At 35.5% G+C, this 17,828-nt stretch overlaps 1 protein-coding gene across 1 annotated transcript in view; it reads left to right on the forward strand.

Annotated features, from left to right (window-relative positions):
- Window positions 1-17,828, forward strand: part of LARS1 (leucyl-tRNA synthetase 1) — a 63,564-nt gene that overhangs the window by 36,966 nt on the left and 8,770 nt on the right. Inside the window, exons 21-29 of the mRNA XM_040239798.1 lie at window positions 914-971; window positions 2,993-3,056; window positions 7,088-7,271; window positions 8,940-9,030; window positions 10,265-10,405; window positions 11,396-11,536; window positions 11,775-11,885; window positions 14,076-14,186; window positions 17,001-17,105. Of these exons, the coding sequence (XP_040095732.1) occupies window positions 914-971; window positions 2,993-3,056; window positions 7,088-7,271; window positions 8,940-9,030; window positions 10,265-10,405; window positions 11,396-11,536; window positions 11,775-11,885; window positions 14,076-14,186; window positions 17,001-17,105 (1,006 nt within the window). The remainder of the gene's footprint in view (window positions 1-913; window positions 972-2,992; window positions 3,057-7,087; window positions 7,272-8,939; window positions 9,031-10,264; window positions 10,406-11,395; window positions 11,537-11,774; window positions 11,886-14,075; window positions 14,187-17,000; window positions 17,106-17,828) is intronic.

The following is a 17,828-nucleotide window of genomic DNA, read 5'->3' on the forward strand; positions in this document are numbered from 1 at the left end:
GTCTTTCTCTCCTGTCTTCAAGTAGCTGGAGAAACAAACCCCTCCCACTATTCAAATTTTATTTTGCAGAACCAAAGCAATCTCATGGAACTTCTTGTATTTAGGGTGAGATTGCATTTAGAATGAGATTACATTTTCTTTCTCAAGAATAAAAGAGAGATTTTGAAGAAGAGGAATAAAATAAATCTGATGTGGTTCTTGTCATTCAGTTAGTTTTCTCTGTTGGTTTAAATGTGTTTTTGGAGAAATCAGGTGTCTTAGAAGTACTTGTTAGTAAAATGGTTGAATATTTATCCCATTGCATCAAGTTTTGGACATATATGAGGGTGTTAAAATTATAGATAAGTGATAGCTTCAGGTGCTTATGTTACCACTGTTATAATCACTTTTAGTAACTCATGTAATTTTCACTGCAACTTTTCGTGGAAGATGATCTATCCCTGGCGGCACAGTGGGAAAGAATCCACCTGCAATGCAGGAGATGTGGGTTCAATCCCTGGGTCGGGAAGATCCCCTGGAGAAGAAAATAGCAACCCACTTCAGTATTCCTGCCTGGGAAATCCCATGGACAGAGGACCCTGACGGGCTGCAGTCCATGGGGTTGCAAAAGAGTCAGACACAGCTTAGTGACTAAACAACAAAGATCTTTTTATATCTATATATATAGCCCAACCTGTATTTTTAAGATAGTTCATAGTATTTCATCGTATGCCTGCACCATAATTTATAAACCAGTCCTTTTACTAATGGATACTTGTTTTCATTTGTTTCCTGTTATAAACAGGACTCAATAAATATCCTTGCACATTTGCCTTAAGAAATGTTTATGACTGTTAGCATTTATCTCAAGTTTTTAAGGCTAAACCATAATCTTTAAATTTTATTTTCTGTCTTTAAACATTTACCTGTCAAGTGATAAATGGCCTGTAGCTGTGAGAGCGAATGGACATCTCCTCCTCAACTCTGAGAAGGTAATGCTTATTACCTCTTGAAACGTTAGAATTCTGCAGAAATGTTTTTCAGATTTAGGATGTTGTACTTTCTTAAAGAAATAAAGAATATGAAAATCAGAGAGTTAAAAATCTTGCATTTAAAAGTTTCAGTACTACCAATGTAAATTAAAGATTTATCTTTAAAATTGAGTGAGTGGAGTAGATAGTATTAATTGAGAGGTGGGTTGAGGAAAACTTTCCTATATAATAATTGTCTTAGAGTGGCAGAGTGACAAATTGTTACCAGAGAAGAGAGACAGAGAAAGGGACAGGAAATATGAAGATTTTAGCTTTGTGAACGTACAATATCTTTCTCATTAAGTTGAGAAAATAATTTGGTGGTTTTGTTTTTTTACTGTGACTAGCCACTAAATTAGAATAATAGAATTTTGGAGCCTGTAGGATTCTTAAGTGTTATTTAATGCTTCTTTCTAGACAGTATCTCTCTCCCTATACTACTGCAACTTCCCCTATTGCTAGTAATGATACTACAGTTATACTAGTAGTATCATAGTAGTATAATGATAGTACTTATATTAATATATATGATTTTTTTAATGCTTCATAAGTATCTGATTATTCAGTATCCTCAACAGGAGTTATACCAACCTCTTGACAAGCCCTTTTTTGCCCCTATAATGCCTTTGTGTACATGAGAAAGGGGCACGCTTCCTCAACTAAACAAAAAAATTAAATTGCAATGTTATTTATTTCTCATTAATAACAATTCTAACAAGTTGGACCTGTTCCAACCATTGAATCTTGCTATATCTGATGGAATATTAATGATCAAAGAATATTCATTGCTGTATCATAATGAAAATAGTTATAGATTTAAACAAATAGCAGATGATATGAATTGCAAAATGAGATATTTTTTTAACCAGTGCCCTAACAGGGAATGAAAAAGTTCATTTAAGATAACTTGTACATTAGGCTTAAAAATAGCTACTTTATAGATTTTGTTTAATCAGCAAGGACTTTTGATTGTTGAACTCATTTTTTCTTTGTAGGTCAAAGTGGAACTGTATATATATTTACATATATATATGTGTGCATGTGTGTATATGAGAGTACAAATATAAATCCTGCTATTAATATAACATGATGTTTCCTTTGGTCTCCACATTGTTGTGTTATGTATACACTGTATGTCCCTGGTAGAGGGTTTTCCTGGTGGCTCAGACAGTAAAGAATCTGCTTGCAATTCAGGACATCCCAGATTCAATCCCTGGATCAGGAAGATCTGCTGCAGAAGGGAATGGCTACCCACTCCAGTATTCTTGCCTGGAGAATTCCATGGACAGAGGAGCCATAGGGTCGCAAAGAGTCGGACATGACTGAGCGACTAACACTTCACTTAAGTTTCATACTCATTTTATTACAAGATTTTACTGCTCTGTAGTAGAAACTTGATAGAATGGCCACTTCTCTTTGGTATTAGCAAAGTTAGCAAGCATAGCAGTTTTTTAAACAGTAAAGATTGCTGGGCTGTGCACAATGCCTACTTACTTGTGCTGCCCTCAGGCAGAGCACAACTTGAGTAAGCAACTATTGTGACCCTAATGACAAGAAGTTTCCTAAAGTCCTAATTTTGACCTAATGAGCTTGTCCATTCATTTCTGAATGACTCTAATTGTTATAAAGCTCTTACAACCAGCTGAAGTGTTCCATAGTTATAGTGTAATCATTCCACATGTCTAAACCAATTCCCAAGCAACAGTGTCAGTTAATGGAAAGAGCCATGGACTGAGTGTCACACAGGAGATGTTGTCCTGGCTTTGTCACTGACTAGATTAGTTACTCAGGCAAGTCATTGTGTTGACTGGATTTTAGTTTTCTCCTCTGTAAAATAAGTGTAAGCTGTCTTTTCCTTTGCATGTTTCTAATCCTTTTTATCTTTATCTAGTTGTAGCCTGCTCATTTAATTTGACGTGGCTGATCTGGTTTATTTTATTTAAATATACTCTTACTAAAGCCTTATTGACTTTCTTTTTCAGATGTCAAAATCCACAGGCAACTTCCTCACTTTGTCCCAAGCTGTTGATAAATACTCAGCCGATGGTGAGTATAGGTTTTTGTCCTTGCTGCTGCTTAGTGTCCCCTGTTCTCCTCAGACTGCAGAAGGCAGTTAGCGTTCTTGTTTCAGTTTCATTGCTTTTCTCTTTAGCTTTTACCAGTACTTTAAAATATTCATGTTTTCTTTGTGTACAAGCGACATAATTTTTAAAATATAAGAATTGCTAGTATCTGTTTAGAAATAAATTTAAGCTAAGATTATTAGAGTCTTCTTTCAAAAGAAACTCACTGTTAGTGCTACCTGATTTGTTCCTAATTTCATGCTGGGGTAAGTTGCTTCAGTCATGTTCAACTCTTGGTGACCCTATGGATTGTAACCACTAGGCTCCTCTGTCAGTGGAGTTCTCTAGGCAAGATTACTGGAGTGGATTGCCATGCCCTCTGCCAGGGGATCTTCCCAACTCAGGGACTGAGCTCACATCTTTTATGTCTCCTGCATTGGCAGGTGGGCTCTTTACCAGTAGTGCCACCTGGAAACCCAATTTCATGCTATTTCTAAAATTAAATAGTTGGTTTGTAGAGACGTTAAACATATAGGAAGCTTTTTCAAAGTATTTCCTCCATATTTGATATACATATAGATGAGCTGAACCTAGAAGCTTTCATTTTTTTGAAAAACATGTTTCCCCTGACTTCATTGCTATTTCATTTAATCATTACTTTGTCAAGGGAAAAAATGCATTCTCTAACCTGAAGGAGCCAGTCTTTCCTTATGTAGCCTTTGGTCATCATGGTACTTCTTTTTGTTGATCAAGGCTACCACAGTTTGAGACTGTACTGAAAGGGATGGGGAGGAACTAACTAACCTAAGTTACTTAGAAAAACAGTATTTTGACAACATAGTAAGACAAAAAGAACTCTATACAATAGTAGTTAGTTTTTTTTTTTTTAAAGAAGTGTATATTAGCAGTTCTGGAACTTTTATATATTTACTGGGATTGAACAAATATTGTAGGTGAGAGCTCAGTGTCAGAAGCTATAAATGAGTTAAGAGGAAATGCTCAAATGAACTCCCTGGTGTTGGATTGGAATTGGCAGTATCAGCGTAAACTCATGGCTTTTATTTTTTATGCAGACAGACATAAAAATAAACATATGGACTTCCCTGGTAGTCCAGTGGCTAAGACTTTCTGCTTCCAATGGAGGGGACTCCAGTTTAATCCCTGGTCAGGGAATTGGATCTTACATGCCGCAGTGGAGATTGAAGTTCCCGCATGCTGAAACTTAAGACCCAGTGCAGCCAAATAACATAAATATTTTAAAAATAAACAAAAATAAACATAGATTTATGTGTGGGTTAGTATACATGCATTTATTTCCTAGTTTTGCTGAGAGCCTATGGATACTGAAACACTTGTTAACGGTGAAACACCTGGCATTCAGATCTTGGTTTCTAAATACCATTCTCTAGTAAAAGGAACTAGGGTCCTAGGAGCAGGGATTGATTTGAGGTCTGGAGTAGGGAAAATACAAAATGAGCATGGAATATTTTATGATGCCAGAAAATGAGAAAATGTTTCAGAAAGGATGGGGACAGTTTCAAAGGGCACAGGAGCCAGCTTGAAGGGGCTCCCAATTGCCCAAGCAAGAACTTTTTAAGAGACAAAGTAAATAATATAGTACTGAATTATAACCTCTTGCATAAATTAAATATTCATGAACCCTTAGGGATATATTGTAATAATTGAATAAGTAAGTCGGGGAGTGGGGACTGTTCTTCTTTTCAGAAGAATTCCAAGTAATAAATGTGGAAGAATTGAGTGAAATATAAAATCATCATTAGAGAAACATCATAGTAATATTGTCACAGACAAGATCCATCAGTTCAGTTCAGTTCAGTCGCGTCCAACTCTTTGCGACCTCATGGACTGCAGCACACCAGGCTTCCTTGTCCATCACCAACTCCCGGAGCCTATTCAGACTCATGTCCATCTAGTTGGTGACGCCATTCAACCATCTCATCCCCTGTCATCCCCTTTTCCTCCCGTCATCAGTCTTTCCCAGTATCAGAGTCTTTTCAAATGAGTCATTTCTTTGCATCAGGTGGCCAAAGTAGAGTTTCAGCTTCAGCATCAGTCCTTCCAGTGAATATTCAGGACTGATTTACTTTAGGATGGACTGGTTTGATCTCCTTGCAGTCCAAGGGACTCTCAAGGGTCTTCTCCAACACCACAGTTCAAAAGAATCAATTCTTCAGCTCTCAGCTTTCTTTACTGTCCAACTCTCACATCCATACATGACTACTAGAAAAACCGTAGCTTTGACTAGACGGACCTTTGTTGGCAAAGTAATGTCTCTGCTTTTTAATATGCTGTCTGCTGCTGCTGCTAAGTCACTTCAGTTGTGTCCGACTCTGTGCAACCTCATAGACAGCAGCCCCCCAGGCTCCTCTGTCCTCGGGATTCTCCAGGCAAGAACACTAGAGTGGGTTGCCATTTCTGTCTCCAGTGCATGAAAGTGAAAAGTGAGAGTGAAGTTGTTCAGTTGTGTCTGACTCTTTGTGACCCCATGGACTGCAACCTACCAGGCTCCTCCATCCATGGGATTTTCCAGGCAAGAGTACTGGAGTGGGTTGCCATTTCCTTCTCCAGTATGCTGTCTAGGTTGGTCATAACTTTTCTTCCAAGGAGTATTCTTTAATTTCATGGCTGCAGTCACCATCTGCAGTGATTTTGGAGCCCACAGAAATAGTCTATCACTGTTTCCATTGTTTTCCTATCTATTTGCCATAAAGTGATGGGACTTGATGCCATGATCTTAGTTTTCTGAGTGTTGAGGTTTAAGCCAACTTTTTCACTCTCCTCTTTCACTTGCATCAAGAGGCTCTTTAATTCTTCGCTTTCTGCCATAAGGGTGGTGTCATCTGCATATCTGAGATTACAACAAGATCCATCAGTGGTTGCCAAAATCAATGGATGAAAGTTTAGGAAAAAAAAAAAAAAGGTTATTTGCATATTCTCAGAGTGTCTATCCCAAGATACTTCTTTATCACAAAGGGAAAAACAGTAACTTTACAGTGGAGAGACTTGGCAGACACTACCTGACCACATGAGGAGGGTTTGCAATAGCAATAGTAAATCATATCAATATCATGTACCTCCCTGATAATGATGCACTGAGAAGACATACAGCACCACTCTTGTGATATTCTTGCCAGAGGTTCATAATCTCCATCTAATCATGCAAAAACATCAGACAAACCCAAGTTGGGGGAAATTCTGTTAGATTCCTGACTACCCATCAGTAGTCAAGGTCCAGGACAGACTGAGAAATGGTCACGATTTGAAGAGACCAGGGAAATAAAACGATCAAATGCAAGGTGGGATTCTGGATTGAATCCTAGAACAGAAAAAGGATATTAGAGAAAAGGCTGGTGAAATTTTGAATTAAGTCTCTAGTTGAGTTAAAGTTTCCTCTTTTATAGCAGTATAGTCTTCCATTGCAAGGATGTTCTATAATTTAATTGATTAGACTCTTAGAGATGGGTGGGTTGTTTTTGTTTTTTTAAAAAATATTTTAGGATGGAAGATTTTGTTTTAAAAATTGTATCTTGTTAGTAAGAAACCTAGAAGAATCTGCTTTTAGAAGTAAGAAAATATGTATTTTTGCACACAAGGCACCACTCTATTTTCTTATGCATTAAAATAATCATAATATTTTGCTGCCTTTAAATGAGGCTGAGATGTTGACAGGGATATCTTTCCCAAGTTTATCATTTTTCCCTCTGCCTCATTAAAGATCACTTTATCTCATTAGCACAACATGCCTGAGAAGAAACGCATATTGATGCTGAGTGTATGCAAATCAATATAGAAAATTCAAATATTTTAACAACATCATTATGGATTCTGCTTTTGGTGATCTTTATTTTTGCTGTTGATCCATGCAGTGGTTTAAAGCACTTGCTGTTTCTTAATTTATATGTGGGCTTGGCAGTGTACCCACCTGGACACATAGTTTATATTCAGTAACTACATTTTTAAATTATCGATTAATTTTTTTTCTTCTTCTTCAAGGAATGCGCTTGGCTCTAGCTGATGCTGGTGACACTGTTGAAGATGCTAACTTTGTGGAAGCCATGGCAGATGCAGGTATTCTCCGCCTATACACCTGGGTGGAATGGGTGAAAGAAATGGTTGCCAACTGGGATAGCCTAAGAAGTGGTCCTGCCAATACCTTCAATGATAAAGTTTTTGCCAGGTAATCTATAGTCCCCAACCACTTTTACTTTAAAGACTTGCTTAGTCCTGGTGTATTTTTAAATTTTCTTTTTTTTTTAACTCTTAAAATAAATTTAGATGTTAATAATAGCAACTCTTCATTGAAAGCTTACTTGTGCTGGGAACTATGCTAAGTACTTTGGATCCATTATCTGATTTTGCCTTATAGCAATTTTATATAATAAAAATATTATTAGCCTTCTTTCTTTCCTTCTTTCTTTGGCAGCGTCAGGTCTTAGTTGCGGCATGTGGGATCTTTAATTGTAGGGTTTTTTATTAACAGTTGCAGCATGCGAACTCTTAGTTGCAGCATGTGGGATCTTGTTCCCTGACTAGGGACCGAACCCGAGCCCCCTGCATTGGGAGTATACAGTCTTAGCCACTAGACCACCAGGGAAACCCTCAGTTCAGTTCAGTCGCTCAGTCGTGTCTGACTCTGCGACCCCATAGACTGCAGCACGCCAGGCCTCCCTATCCATCACCAGCTCCTGGAGTTTACTCAAACTCATGTGCATTGAGTTGGTGATGCCATCCAACCATCTCATCCTCTGTTGTCCCCTTCTCCTCCTGCCTTCAGTCTTTCCCAGCATCAGGGACTTTTCCAAGGAGTCAGTTCTTGGCATCAGGTGGCCAAAGTATTGGAGTTTCAGCTTCAACATCAGTCCTTCTAATATTTATTCAGGACTGATTTCCTTTAGGATGGACTGGTTGGATCTCCTTGCAGTCCAAGGGACTCTCAAGAGTCTTCTCCAACACCACAGTTCAAAAGCATCAATTCTTTGGCGCTCAGCTTTCTTTACAGTCCAACTCTCACATCCATACATGACTACTGGAAAAATCGTAGCCTTGACTAAACGGGACCTTTGTTGGCAAAGTAATATCTCTGCTTTTTAATATACTGTCTAGGTTGGTCATAACTTGTCTTCCAAGGAGCAAGCGTCTTTTGATTTCATGGCTGCAGTCACCATCTGCAGTGATCTTGGAGCTCACAAAAATAAAGTCTCTCATTGTTTCAATTTTTTTCCCGTCTATTTGCCATGAAGTGGTGGGATCAGATGCTATGATCTTAATTTTCTGAATGTTGTTTTACCAATTTTTTCACTCACTTTCATCAAGAGGCTCTTTAGTTCTTCTTCACTTTCTGCCATAAGGGTGGTGTCATCTGCATATCTGAGGTGATTGATATTTCTCCCAGCAAGCTTGATTCCAGCTTGTGCTTCTTCCAGCCCAGCTTTTCTCATGATGTCCTCTGCATATAAGTTAAATAAGCAGGGTGACAATATACAGTCTTGACGTACTCCTTTTCCTATTTGGAACCAGTCTGTTGTGTCATGTCCAGTTCTAACTGTTGCTTCTGGTCTGGTATTCCCATCTCTTTCAGAATTTTCCACAGTTTATTGTGATCCACACAGTCAAAGGCTTTGGCATAGTCAATAAAGCAGAAATAGATGTTTTTCTGGAACTCTCTTCCTTTTTCGATGATCTAGCGGATGTTGGCAACTTGATCTCTGGTTCCTCTGCCTTTTCTAAAACCAGCTTGAACATCAGGAAGTTCACGGTTCACGTATTGCTAATATATGTGGAAGTTTTTTTTATACCTATATACACTTGCCTTTAAACTCAATTACCTTTTTTCCATACTCTGTAGTGAAATCAATGCAGGAATTATAAAGACAGATCAAAACTATGAAAAGATGATGTTTAAAGAAGCTTTGAAAACAGGTTTTTTTGAGTTTCAGGTAAGCTGTTAATTTTCATAGCATAAAATAGTTAATGTAAATATTATACATTTCTTTTTTTTCTCCTGCTATAGCATAATGACTCATCTTTTAAATGGAGAGTGAAAACTTGTAAAGTCTTCAATAAATTATGATTTTAAGTAGTTTTCTTGGATACTTTTTCTATTATGTTCCTTTATATAAATAATTCCTTAATATAAATAATTCTGTTCCTAGTTGAGGTGTGAGTTAATTGAGGTTAAATCTGAAAATTAGTCATGTTTTCCAGAAAAGCATTTTAAAATTGATTAAAAAAAACAAAGGCCTAATTGTAAACTAATTGCTGTTAAGTTTGAAAGCAAATGTTTTCTGAGATTTTCCACAAGGTGTCAGTATATCCTCAAGTTTGACAGTCCAAGTGGTTAAAGTAGAAACGTAGCTTTTCTCAGTTTTGTAGAATATCACATTGGGATTTATGTAATTTGGTTTTCAGAAATGTGGTTAAATAAGGATAAGTGCTGAGCATATCAGTGTATCATCTTTATAGGCTTTTTAGTACTTAATATATGTTACTTAGAGCATTCACCTTAGTACCCAGTTTAAATTGTTCAATTTTTATGTCCATTACAAAATGTCTTTTTCAGATATTTCTTTTGAGAATTAGTAATATAAAAGTGCAATATTCTTTTGTTAGGATTGATAATTTTTTTTTTTTTACTGAAAAACGAGGTTAATCAAACATTTATTTGATCTTGTAATTAAGAGATTTCGTAATCATAAAAACAAAAGAACGGAACAATCAAAAATACTGATGAATTTGGCAACACAGGTAAGAAAATCACAACTGAAATCATCTTAAAAATACAGTCAATTGGAAAATTACTTACAGTTTGTATTTTAGGATTTTTGACACATCAAAAAAAAAAAAAAATACAGATATCCAAAGAAAAATAACCAAAGGATGTGAACAAACAGTCCCTCTAAAGAATCCTAAATGGCTAAGAAGTGCTTAAAAAATGTTTAATAGCAAAGGTCATCAAAGATGTACAGATTTAAACAATTTATTGTTATGGACCTAAGGATTGATACACATTTATTTTCAGAATCTTGAAGCAAAACCTTTCCAGAAATTATGAAATTTTTAAAGACTAAGTACTTAAAAATGCATTAAAATAGAGATACTGAATTTTTTTCCTTTAATTTTATTTCAAAGAAGTAGGGGGAGAGAAATGATAAATAATGCCAAATTTTGTAGGCCGCAAAAGATAAGTACCGTGAATTGGCCATAGAAGGGATGCACCGAGACCTCGTGTTCCGGTTTATTGAAGTTCAGACGCTTCTCTTGGCTCCATTCTGCCCGCATTTGTGTGAGCACATCTGGACACTCCTAGGAAAGGTAGTGTTATGCATTTAAGATGTTCTGTGTGGTTTTGATTTTTGTCTCATTAAATAATGTTACTTACAAGAAAAAGACTGAAAATGAGTACTGTTAAATATGATGTTGGGTTCATCATCTCATAATTATTACAGCAGCTTAAATTGAAGCTGTCTCCTTTTTAGATAGAAACATCATGTATGAGTCTTTATATACACACTATGTATATTTTACTTTATGTGTGTTGTTTATCACCTTCTTATTAGGAAATATTATAATACATTTGAATACATTCAAATATATATTTTAATATATGTATAACTAATAATGTTTTTCTAGCTGTTTGTTTTAAAAGGTGAAAATATTGAAAGATATGTATAACTGTTATGAACTGCTTATAAACAAAGGTAGAAGTATATATTTGCATAAATATTCTTTTATATAAAATTCCTGGCATATATAGGGCTGCATATTCAGGGATATTATATTAGCATTCTTACTGTGAAGGTAAATTTAATTATTTCTCCCAGGCTTGCAGATAAACAGATTGGTTGGTTTAATAACTCCTTTCCAGCCTTATTAGCCAAGCTCTTCTGTATTTTTCACTGTGTGAACAATGCAAAAACATGTTCATGAAATATATTCCAAATAGCCATACTTTCAGTACTAGATGTATTAATAGGGTAAAAACTGAGAGTGTGTGTAATTTATATAATAATGATTAAATTTAGGCAAATTAACATTACATAATTTTCTTTGAAAGTGAGCATATGTGTGTGGGTATTAATATGCTTGTATAAATGGATGCTAATTAAGGATGTAGAGTCAGACTTCACAGCTTGAATTCTAGGGAACATTAGATCAGGGGCTGAAAGTGTGTTCTGTGTAGTCAGGTTTGAACTTTGAGCACACAGTTACAGATGGTAGCCTTGGTATGAAACTGTAACCAAGAATCATAAAATAGTTGTGTTGTCTAATCTCAGTGAACCTTTTTTTTTGTTTTTTTTCAAGCCTGACTCAATTATGACTGCTTCATGGCCTCTGGCAGGTCCTGTGGATGAAAGCTTGATACGTTCCTCACAATATCTCATGGAAGTAGCACATGACCTTAGGCTGCGACTCAAGAACTATATGATGCCTGCTAAAGGGAAGGTGAAGTCATTTTTTTAAGAGTCATTACTTAAAAGTTATTGGTCAAATAACATCTAATAGTGATGAAGATAAAGACAACTTTCATTAAAATGTATAGGGCTATTTTCATTATTAATGCAGTTCTATAATATGATTTTTTTTTAATGTTAAAGGGAGTAGGGGTATACACTAGAAGTTTATTTCATTTTTGGTGTATATAAAAATAAGTAGATGTTTTTCCCTTTCTTCTGCCCTATAGAAGACTGACAAGCAGCCCCCTGAAAAGCCTTCACATTGCACCATCTATGTGGCAAAGAACTATCCGTCTTGGCAACACATCACCCTGTCAGTTCTACGTAATCACTTTGAGGTAATTCTCTCAGTATACATTCCCCTCCAAGCAGTGTTGTGTACTGCTTATACTGTTTTTGTTTTTAGGATGTTGGCAATGTCTAGGGGAAGGAAGAACGGCATCTTTGTTTAATTACCTTTAGATGTGGAGTGTCCTTTGTGGCTCTTAAATGGATGCTGAGGGAAAAACTATTTCATTTCTGAAACTTTCATACAAAAATACTGGATCTAGTAGTATGTAATAAGAGATGTGGGACTTTTTCATATATTGGTTAAAATTATGAAGCAAAAGAACTAAGTTTGCCTTTTGGTTTCATTGTGCCTTGAACACTGGGATTCATGAAATCTTAACATTATGATGTTTGAAAAATTTGAAGCTTGATGCTTGAGTAATTTAAAAGAAAGCGGCCAGTTTGATAACTACCAGTAGAAATGGAGAGTTTGGTGTTTCTTTTTTTTTTTTTTTTTAAGACTGTCAGGTAAATTGCTATTAAATATGATAGTTATATTTGAAGTAAACTCAATATTTAAACTTAATTCTAGGTTTTCCTAAAGAAAAAAATTTACCTACCTTTTTCCTTTCATGTTCAAAATATGGAAACAAAGTATATGTTGTGGAATTTTTGCCTAGGTTATAAAAAATAGTTATTGGTGGACAGAGACCATTAAGGTGCACTTGAGAAAGAGACAAAATAGGGATTATGGCCAAAGCATAAAGTGATAATATAAAGGAGAAGTCCATAGCTTTGATTTTCTAGACCTTTATTGCAGTTTTGTCTCACTACTTTTCATAGTTGCCCAAGAAATACTTATGAGAATTTTTAGATTTGTAAGACTTGATGGAAAGAGAAGAGCAAGTGTTTTGATAATCTGTGTGAACCTGATTTTATGGGAAAGTATTTCTTCCTTTGATTGTGTATAATAGAAAAGGAAAGTAGCTGTTAGAGTCTGCTTATAGATTTTTGACTTATGGTAAATAAAAGAGTAAAAGCTACTTTGGTAGTCAGAAAAATGAAATTGTGCCTCAGTGGTTTATGTATTCATTATCAGCATTTTCAAGGAAACAGCAGAAGAATTCAGTATGGTATGGAATATCCCAGGTATTAAAAAAGACCCATCACCACTGTTCTTTTAGCAGTTATACTTTTACTTATATTCATTAACTAGATTATATAGTTTGGAATCAACATCATCTTTTGACATTATTTGGAATGACCAGCTTCCTTTAAAATTATCATTTTTTTTTATCCTAAAGAACTCAAAGAGTGTCAGTTTATAATCCAGAGGAGTGTTCTTATGTTTAGTATGACACTTATTCAGTGACATAGGGAAAAGGAATGTGTCTCACCCTCTCCTTTTCTCTTCCTTATGTATTTCAAAGCAACATTTTTGCCAGTGGAGAAAATATTTTTTCCTGTGTACTCTAGTAAAGGTTAGAATTGAATGTCAATAGATTATTAGAAATCTTACTATATGTTACTTTTCTTTTAGATTTATTCCCAACCCTTGGCTTTGGTGCAGTGCTTTTATATTAAGGAGAAAACAGGTCATCCAAAACTCTGAAAAGGCCACTTGCTTTATTACTCCTCTATTGATGTTTGTAGGAGTGAATTTAAATTTAGGCAGCACATTTGGGACGGTGTGCATATTAGTGCTTATAATACTTTTAGGTAGATAGAAATTATTATTTTAATTGTATTATATTTTTATTATTTTAAAGAAATTATATTCTTTTTTCACATTTGTGGTAACAGTTTATAAGAAGAGTGCTCAGAAACAGAAATTATATATATCTTGTATGATAGTTGTATAATCTTCATTTTGCTTTGACTAATGAATTGCTTTTAGAAGTTTAAAGACAAATGAGATCTTTATAGACCATTTTATCACCAGGTAAGACTAATGTTAGGATCCTAAAAGTGTCATTAACATAAGGAAAAATTAAATACTCTGCATGATGCACTTGCTTTTCTCCTCTGTCCTAAAACACATGTGTCCTTTGAATTTAGAGGAAACAGGAGACTCTTTTCTGTATTATTCATTTACCTTTCACTTCCCCATGATGCTGGAGTGTGCCCCTCTTCTGCTCTTCTCTATCAGGCTGGTGGCCACTGTTTCATTTCTGGCCAGTTTCTTATAGGCATATCTACTATCTTACATTAGTTTAAAAATATTTTTCCTCATATTCCTCTCCCACTCTTTTTTTTAGAACAACAGTGGAAAATTGCCTGATAACAAAGTCATTGCTGGTGAACTAGGCAGTTTGCCAGAATTGAAGAAATATATGAAGAAAGTGATGCCATTTGTCGCCATGATTAAGGTAAGCTGTGGATCTTGTGCAGCTGTGATCACATGGGTAATGATGGTTAGCTAGGATAGTAGAAGGAAGAGGAAAACTTTGGGCAAGATCTTTCTCAGGAAATCTGCTAAAATAACTTTTCAATCAGTGGTTGTGGAAATGAATGATTATATTTGGGTTTTACCTGTGAAATTGCTGAGTGTGTTAAAATATGTATTGTGAAAGAAAAATTGGTTTAGAATTACTGCACTAAATGATTCTCTACATGTTCTACCTGCCCTTCTTTTCAGTTTGAGGAGAAAGCATATTCTTTGGCTTCCATTAGGGTTTTTTTTACTAGATCCTATTGCTGGAAACAGGATTCTACATTTGTATAGGTTTAACTTATTAACAGGATAAATGTTGTTTATAGCGGTTAGACCAGGGTTTCTCAATAATGGCTCTATTTGTATTTTAGGTTGGATAGTTCTTGGAAGGCTGTTCTCCTTTGCACTGTAGGATGTTTAACAGTGTCTTGACTTCTACCCACTGGATGCCAGTAGAATTTTTCCCTCCCCAACTCAAGTTATGACACTTAAATGTCTCCAGACATTGGAGACATTTATTTCCTGGTTGTCTGCTCCCCAATTCCAGCTTCCCCATCGAGGGCTTCCCTTGTAGCTCATTTGGTAAAGAATCCGCCTGCCATGCAAGAGACCCGGGTTTGCTTCCTGGGTCAGGAAGATTCCCTGGAGAAGGAAATGGCAACCCACTCCAGTATTCTTGCCTGAAGAATCCCATAGACAGGAACTTGGCAGGCTACAATATGAGGTCGCGAGAGTCAGACACGACTGAGCAACTAAGCACACACACATTGAGAACCTTTGGGTTAAACTCTTAGCTTTCTTCATATAGATAGCTGATCTATTGGATTTCTTGACAAAACAGAAACAAAACTGAATGTTGCTTAAGATCCCAGACTCTGGGGGCAGACAGATCTTGGCCCCAGTCCTGTTTTCTGTTACTTCTTAGTTTGGAGGCCTTAGACAAATCACTTGAATTCTCTGGGCCACAGGTTTTTCATCTATAAAATAGGAAATTAATAGAATCTACTTTTTAGGAGTGCTGTGAGGAGTAAATGAGTTAATACATATAACACATTTTAATACTACTTGTCAAAAAGTAAGCTCAGTAAATTAAAAAAAAACGTTAATCAGTGTCTTCCGCCCTATTAAGCATGTAATGATTATTATGCTTTAGATTAATTCTTGAATCTTGGAGGCTACAGATGCCTTCCTGATAAGAAAGCAAAACTCATAGCTTGTCCTGTATTAGAGTAAATTACTTCTAGGAGATTTAAAAGGCTTTCCTAAGGACACATAGTCAACTGTCTGAGCCTTATGGTATTTGAAGTTTCAGAAATAATTGAGAATCTTGGCTTGACCTACATTAATCAAGTTATGTTTGTGGATATACTCATAATTCATTGGTTTTCAGCTAGTGCCATCGGTCCAATGTCAGATCCATTGTCAATATGGGAATCGACAAAATATCAACTAAAATCAAAAAAAAAATCAACAAAATCAACAAAATATTGTTCATTGCACAGGCTATAAATTTTGGTGACATGCTTTACAGAATCCAGTAAAACCGATTTTAAATAATGTTAGATTCAAGGGTTGGCTTTTTGAAAAACCAGTGTTAGAATTTTCAAGTAGTGAAATATTTTTTCAGTAATGATGACTTGCCAGGTAAATTAGTGGTTTGTAACTTTGAAAAGTATTTAATAAATCTGGGAATAAGAATGGTTTTCTAGCACTATGGGAAAAGAAACAACTTGGATGATAAATGAAGGTAGTGAGCATCAAGAATCGTGTCAGGTCACTTTCATATAAATAAATGAAACATGTTCTAGGCAGGTTAGCTATATTTGTGCATTTGAGCATAGTTCTTAAAGGTTGCATCTTGAGCAGCAAATACTTTATTTAATGTTAAAGAAAATTAAGAATAAGGAATTTTTTTTTTTAAGAAATGGTTTTTTATGTTATAGGATTATCCGAGTACCCATTTAAATCAAGTTTTTAAGATATTTTAAAATTTATAGGGATTTTTTTGTTTGGTTATATACTTATTTATTTCATTTTGGCACCCTTATTATTTTTTTTAATATTTATTTTTAATTGATCAATGATTGGTTTATAATATTGGTTTGATTTCTGTCATATATCAACATGAATCAACCATAGGTGCACATATATACCTCCCTCTTAAGTCTCCCTCCAGCCTCCCACCCATTCCCACCCCTCTAGGTTATCACAGAGCCCCAGTTTGAGTTCCCTGAGTCATAAAGCAAATTCCCATTTGCTCTCTATTTATATATGTTTGTATATGCAACCATGCTACTCTGTGTCTGGTTATTATTAATTTACTATTCCTTGAAATAGTCTTATTGATGTGGTATCTTAGAAACTTTTAATTTTTTTTTTTAGTTAACTGAGGAATATTTTAACACACTTGTTTGATTCCTTGTCAAAGCAAGTTCTTTGGATCTGCTTGTTAAGTCAGGCTAAATAAACAATGATGAAATCATATTTCTTTTATAAATCTGAAAACCTGTCCTCTAGTCTTTTCTTTGCTGTCTTAATCTTATCATATTTTAAATTATAATTACTCTCAGCTAGTAATTTCATTAGTGAGCAAACATAGATAAGGGAAACCATGAGTCCAAGGCCTTTCCTCTAACTGTTCAAATTTGAAGATTTTATCACTTGAGAGACTGATTGCTTTGGCAGAAATATGTTCTTTTCAACATATTCTTAATGTGATTTTGCTTTTCAAAACCACTTTGGCTGTTAGGAAAATCTGGAGAAGATGGGACCTCGTGTTCTGGATTTGCAATTAGAATTTGATGAACAGGCAGTGCTCATGGAGAACATAGTCTACCTGACCAACTCTCTTGAGGTAAGAGGGGCCCGGGGTTATAATAACTAACTGACTATAGTAAACAATCCAGTTCTGTTGTTTTATAATAAGCCTTTTTAAAAACTTCATCTTCTATGTTTAGTACCCTTGCCACATATATTGTAGGGGGAAAGAGAATGGGTAGTACAGGAGTTACGGGAAGAAGAAATCATCTGTTACCTTATTTCACTTATCAGTTATTCTGTATCTAAAATACTAACTGTATATCCCCAAGTTTTCTCTTCAAAATGAGGAAGAGACCTTATAGTCATATACTTTCAAAATCTCTTATATTATGGAACACTCTGAATTACTTCTTTTTCCCACTTCCCTTTAAGACCTCAGATTGACAGATTTGGATTAATTAAAATCCTTGATTCATGATATATCATCAGTGGTCCATGTTTGGCCCTTTTTTCCCCCTAGTTAGTAATACATGAACATCCTTGAATCTACTGCCCAACTCAGGAAACAGAACATTACCAGTAGCTTTCACATATTTGAGTTTCTCTCCATCCCATCTTCATGCACCAGGGACAGTTTAATATATAGATTCTAAAAATGCTGTCTCTCATTCAGCTTAGGAAGAAGGAAAGATAATTTCTATAGAAAATTGTGTTAGAGGACTCAAAAAGTGGTTCTAAGAATAATGAAAACCTGGTGGCTCAGATGATAAAGAATCCACCTGCAATGCGGGAGACCTGGGTTCGTTCCCTGGTTTGG

Source organism: Oryx dammah, unplaced genomic scaffold, assembly GCF_014754425.2.
Source record: "Oryx dammah isolate SB20612 unplaced genomic scaffold, SCBI_Odam_1.1 HiC_scaffold_5, whole genome shotgun sequence".
NCBI classification, from domain to species: domain Eukaryota; kingdom Metazoa; phylum Chordata; class Mammalia; order Artiodactyla; family Bovidae; genus Oryx; species Oryx dammah.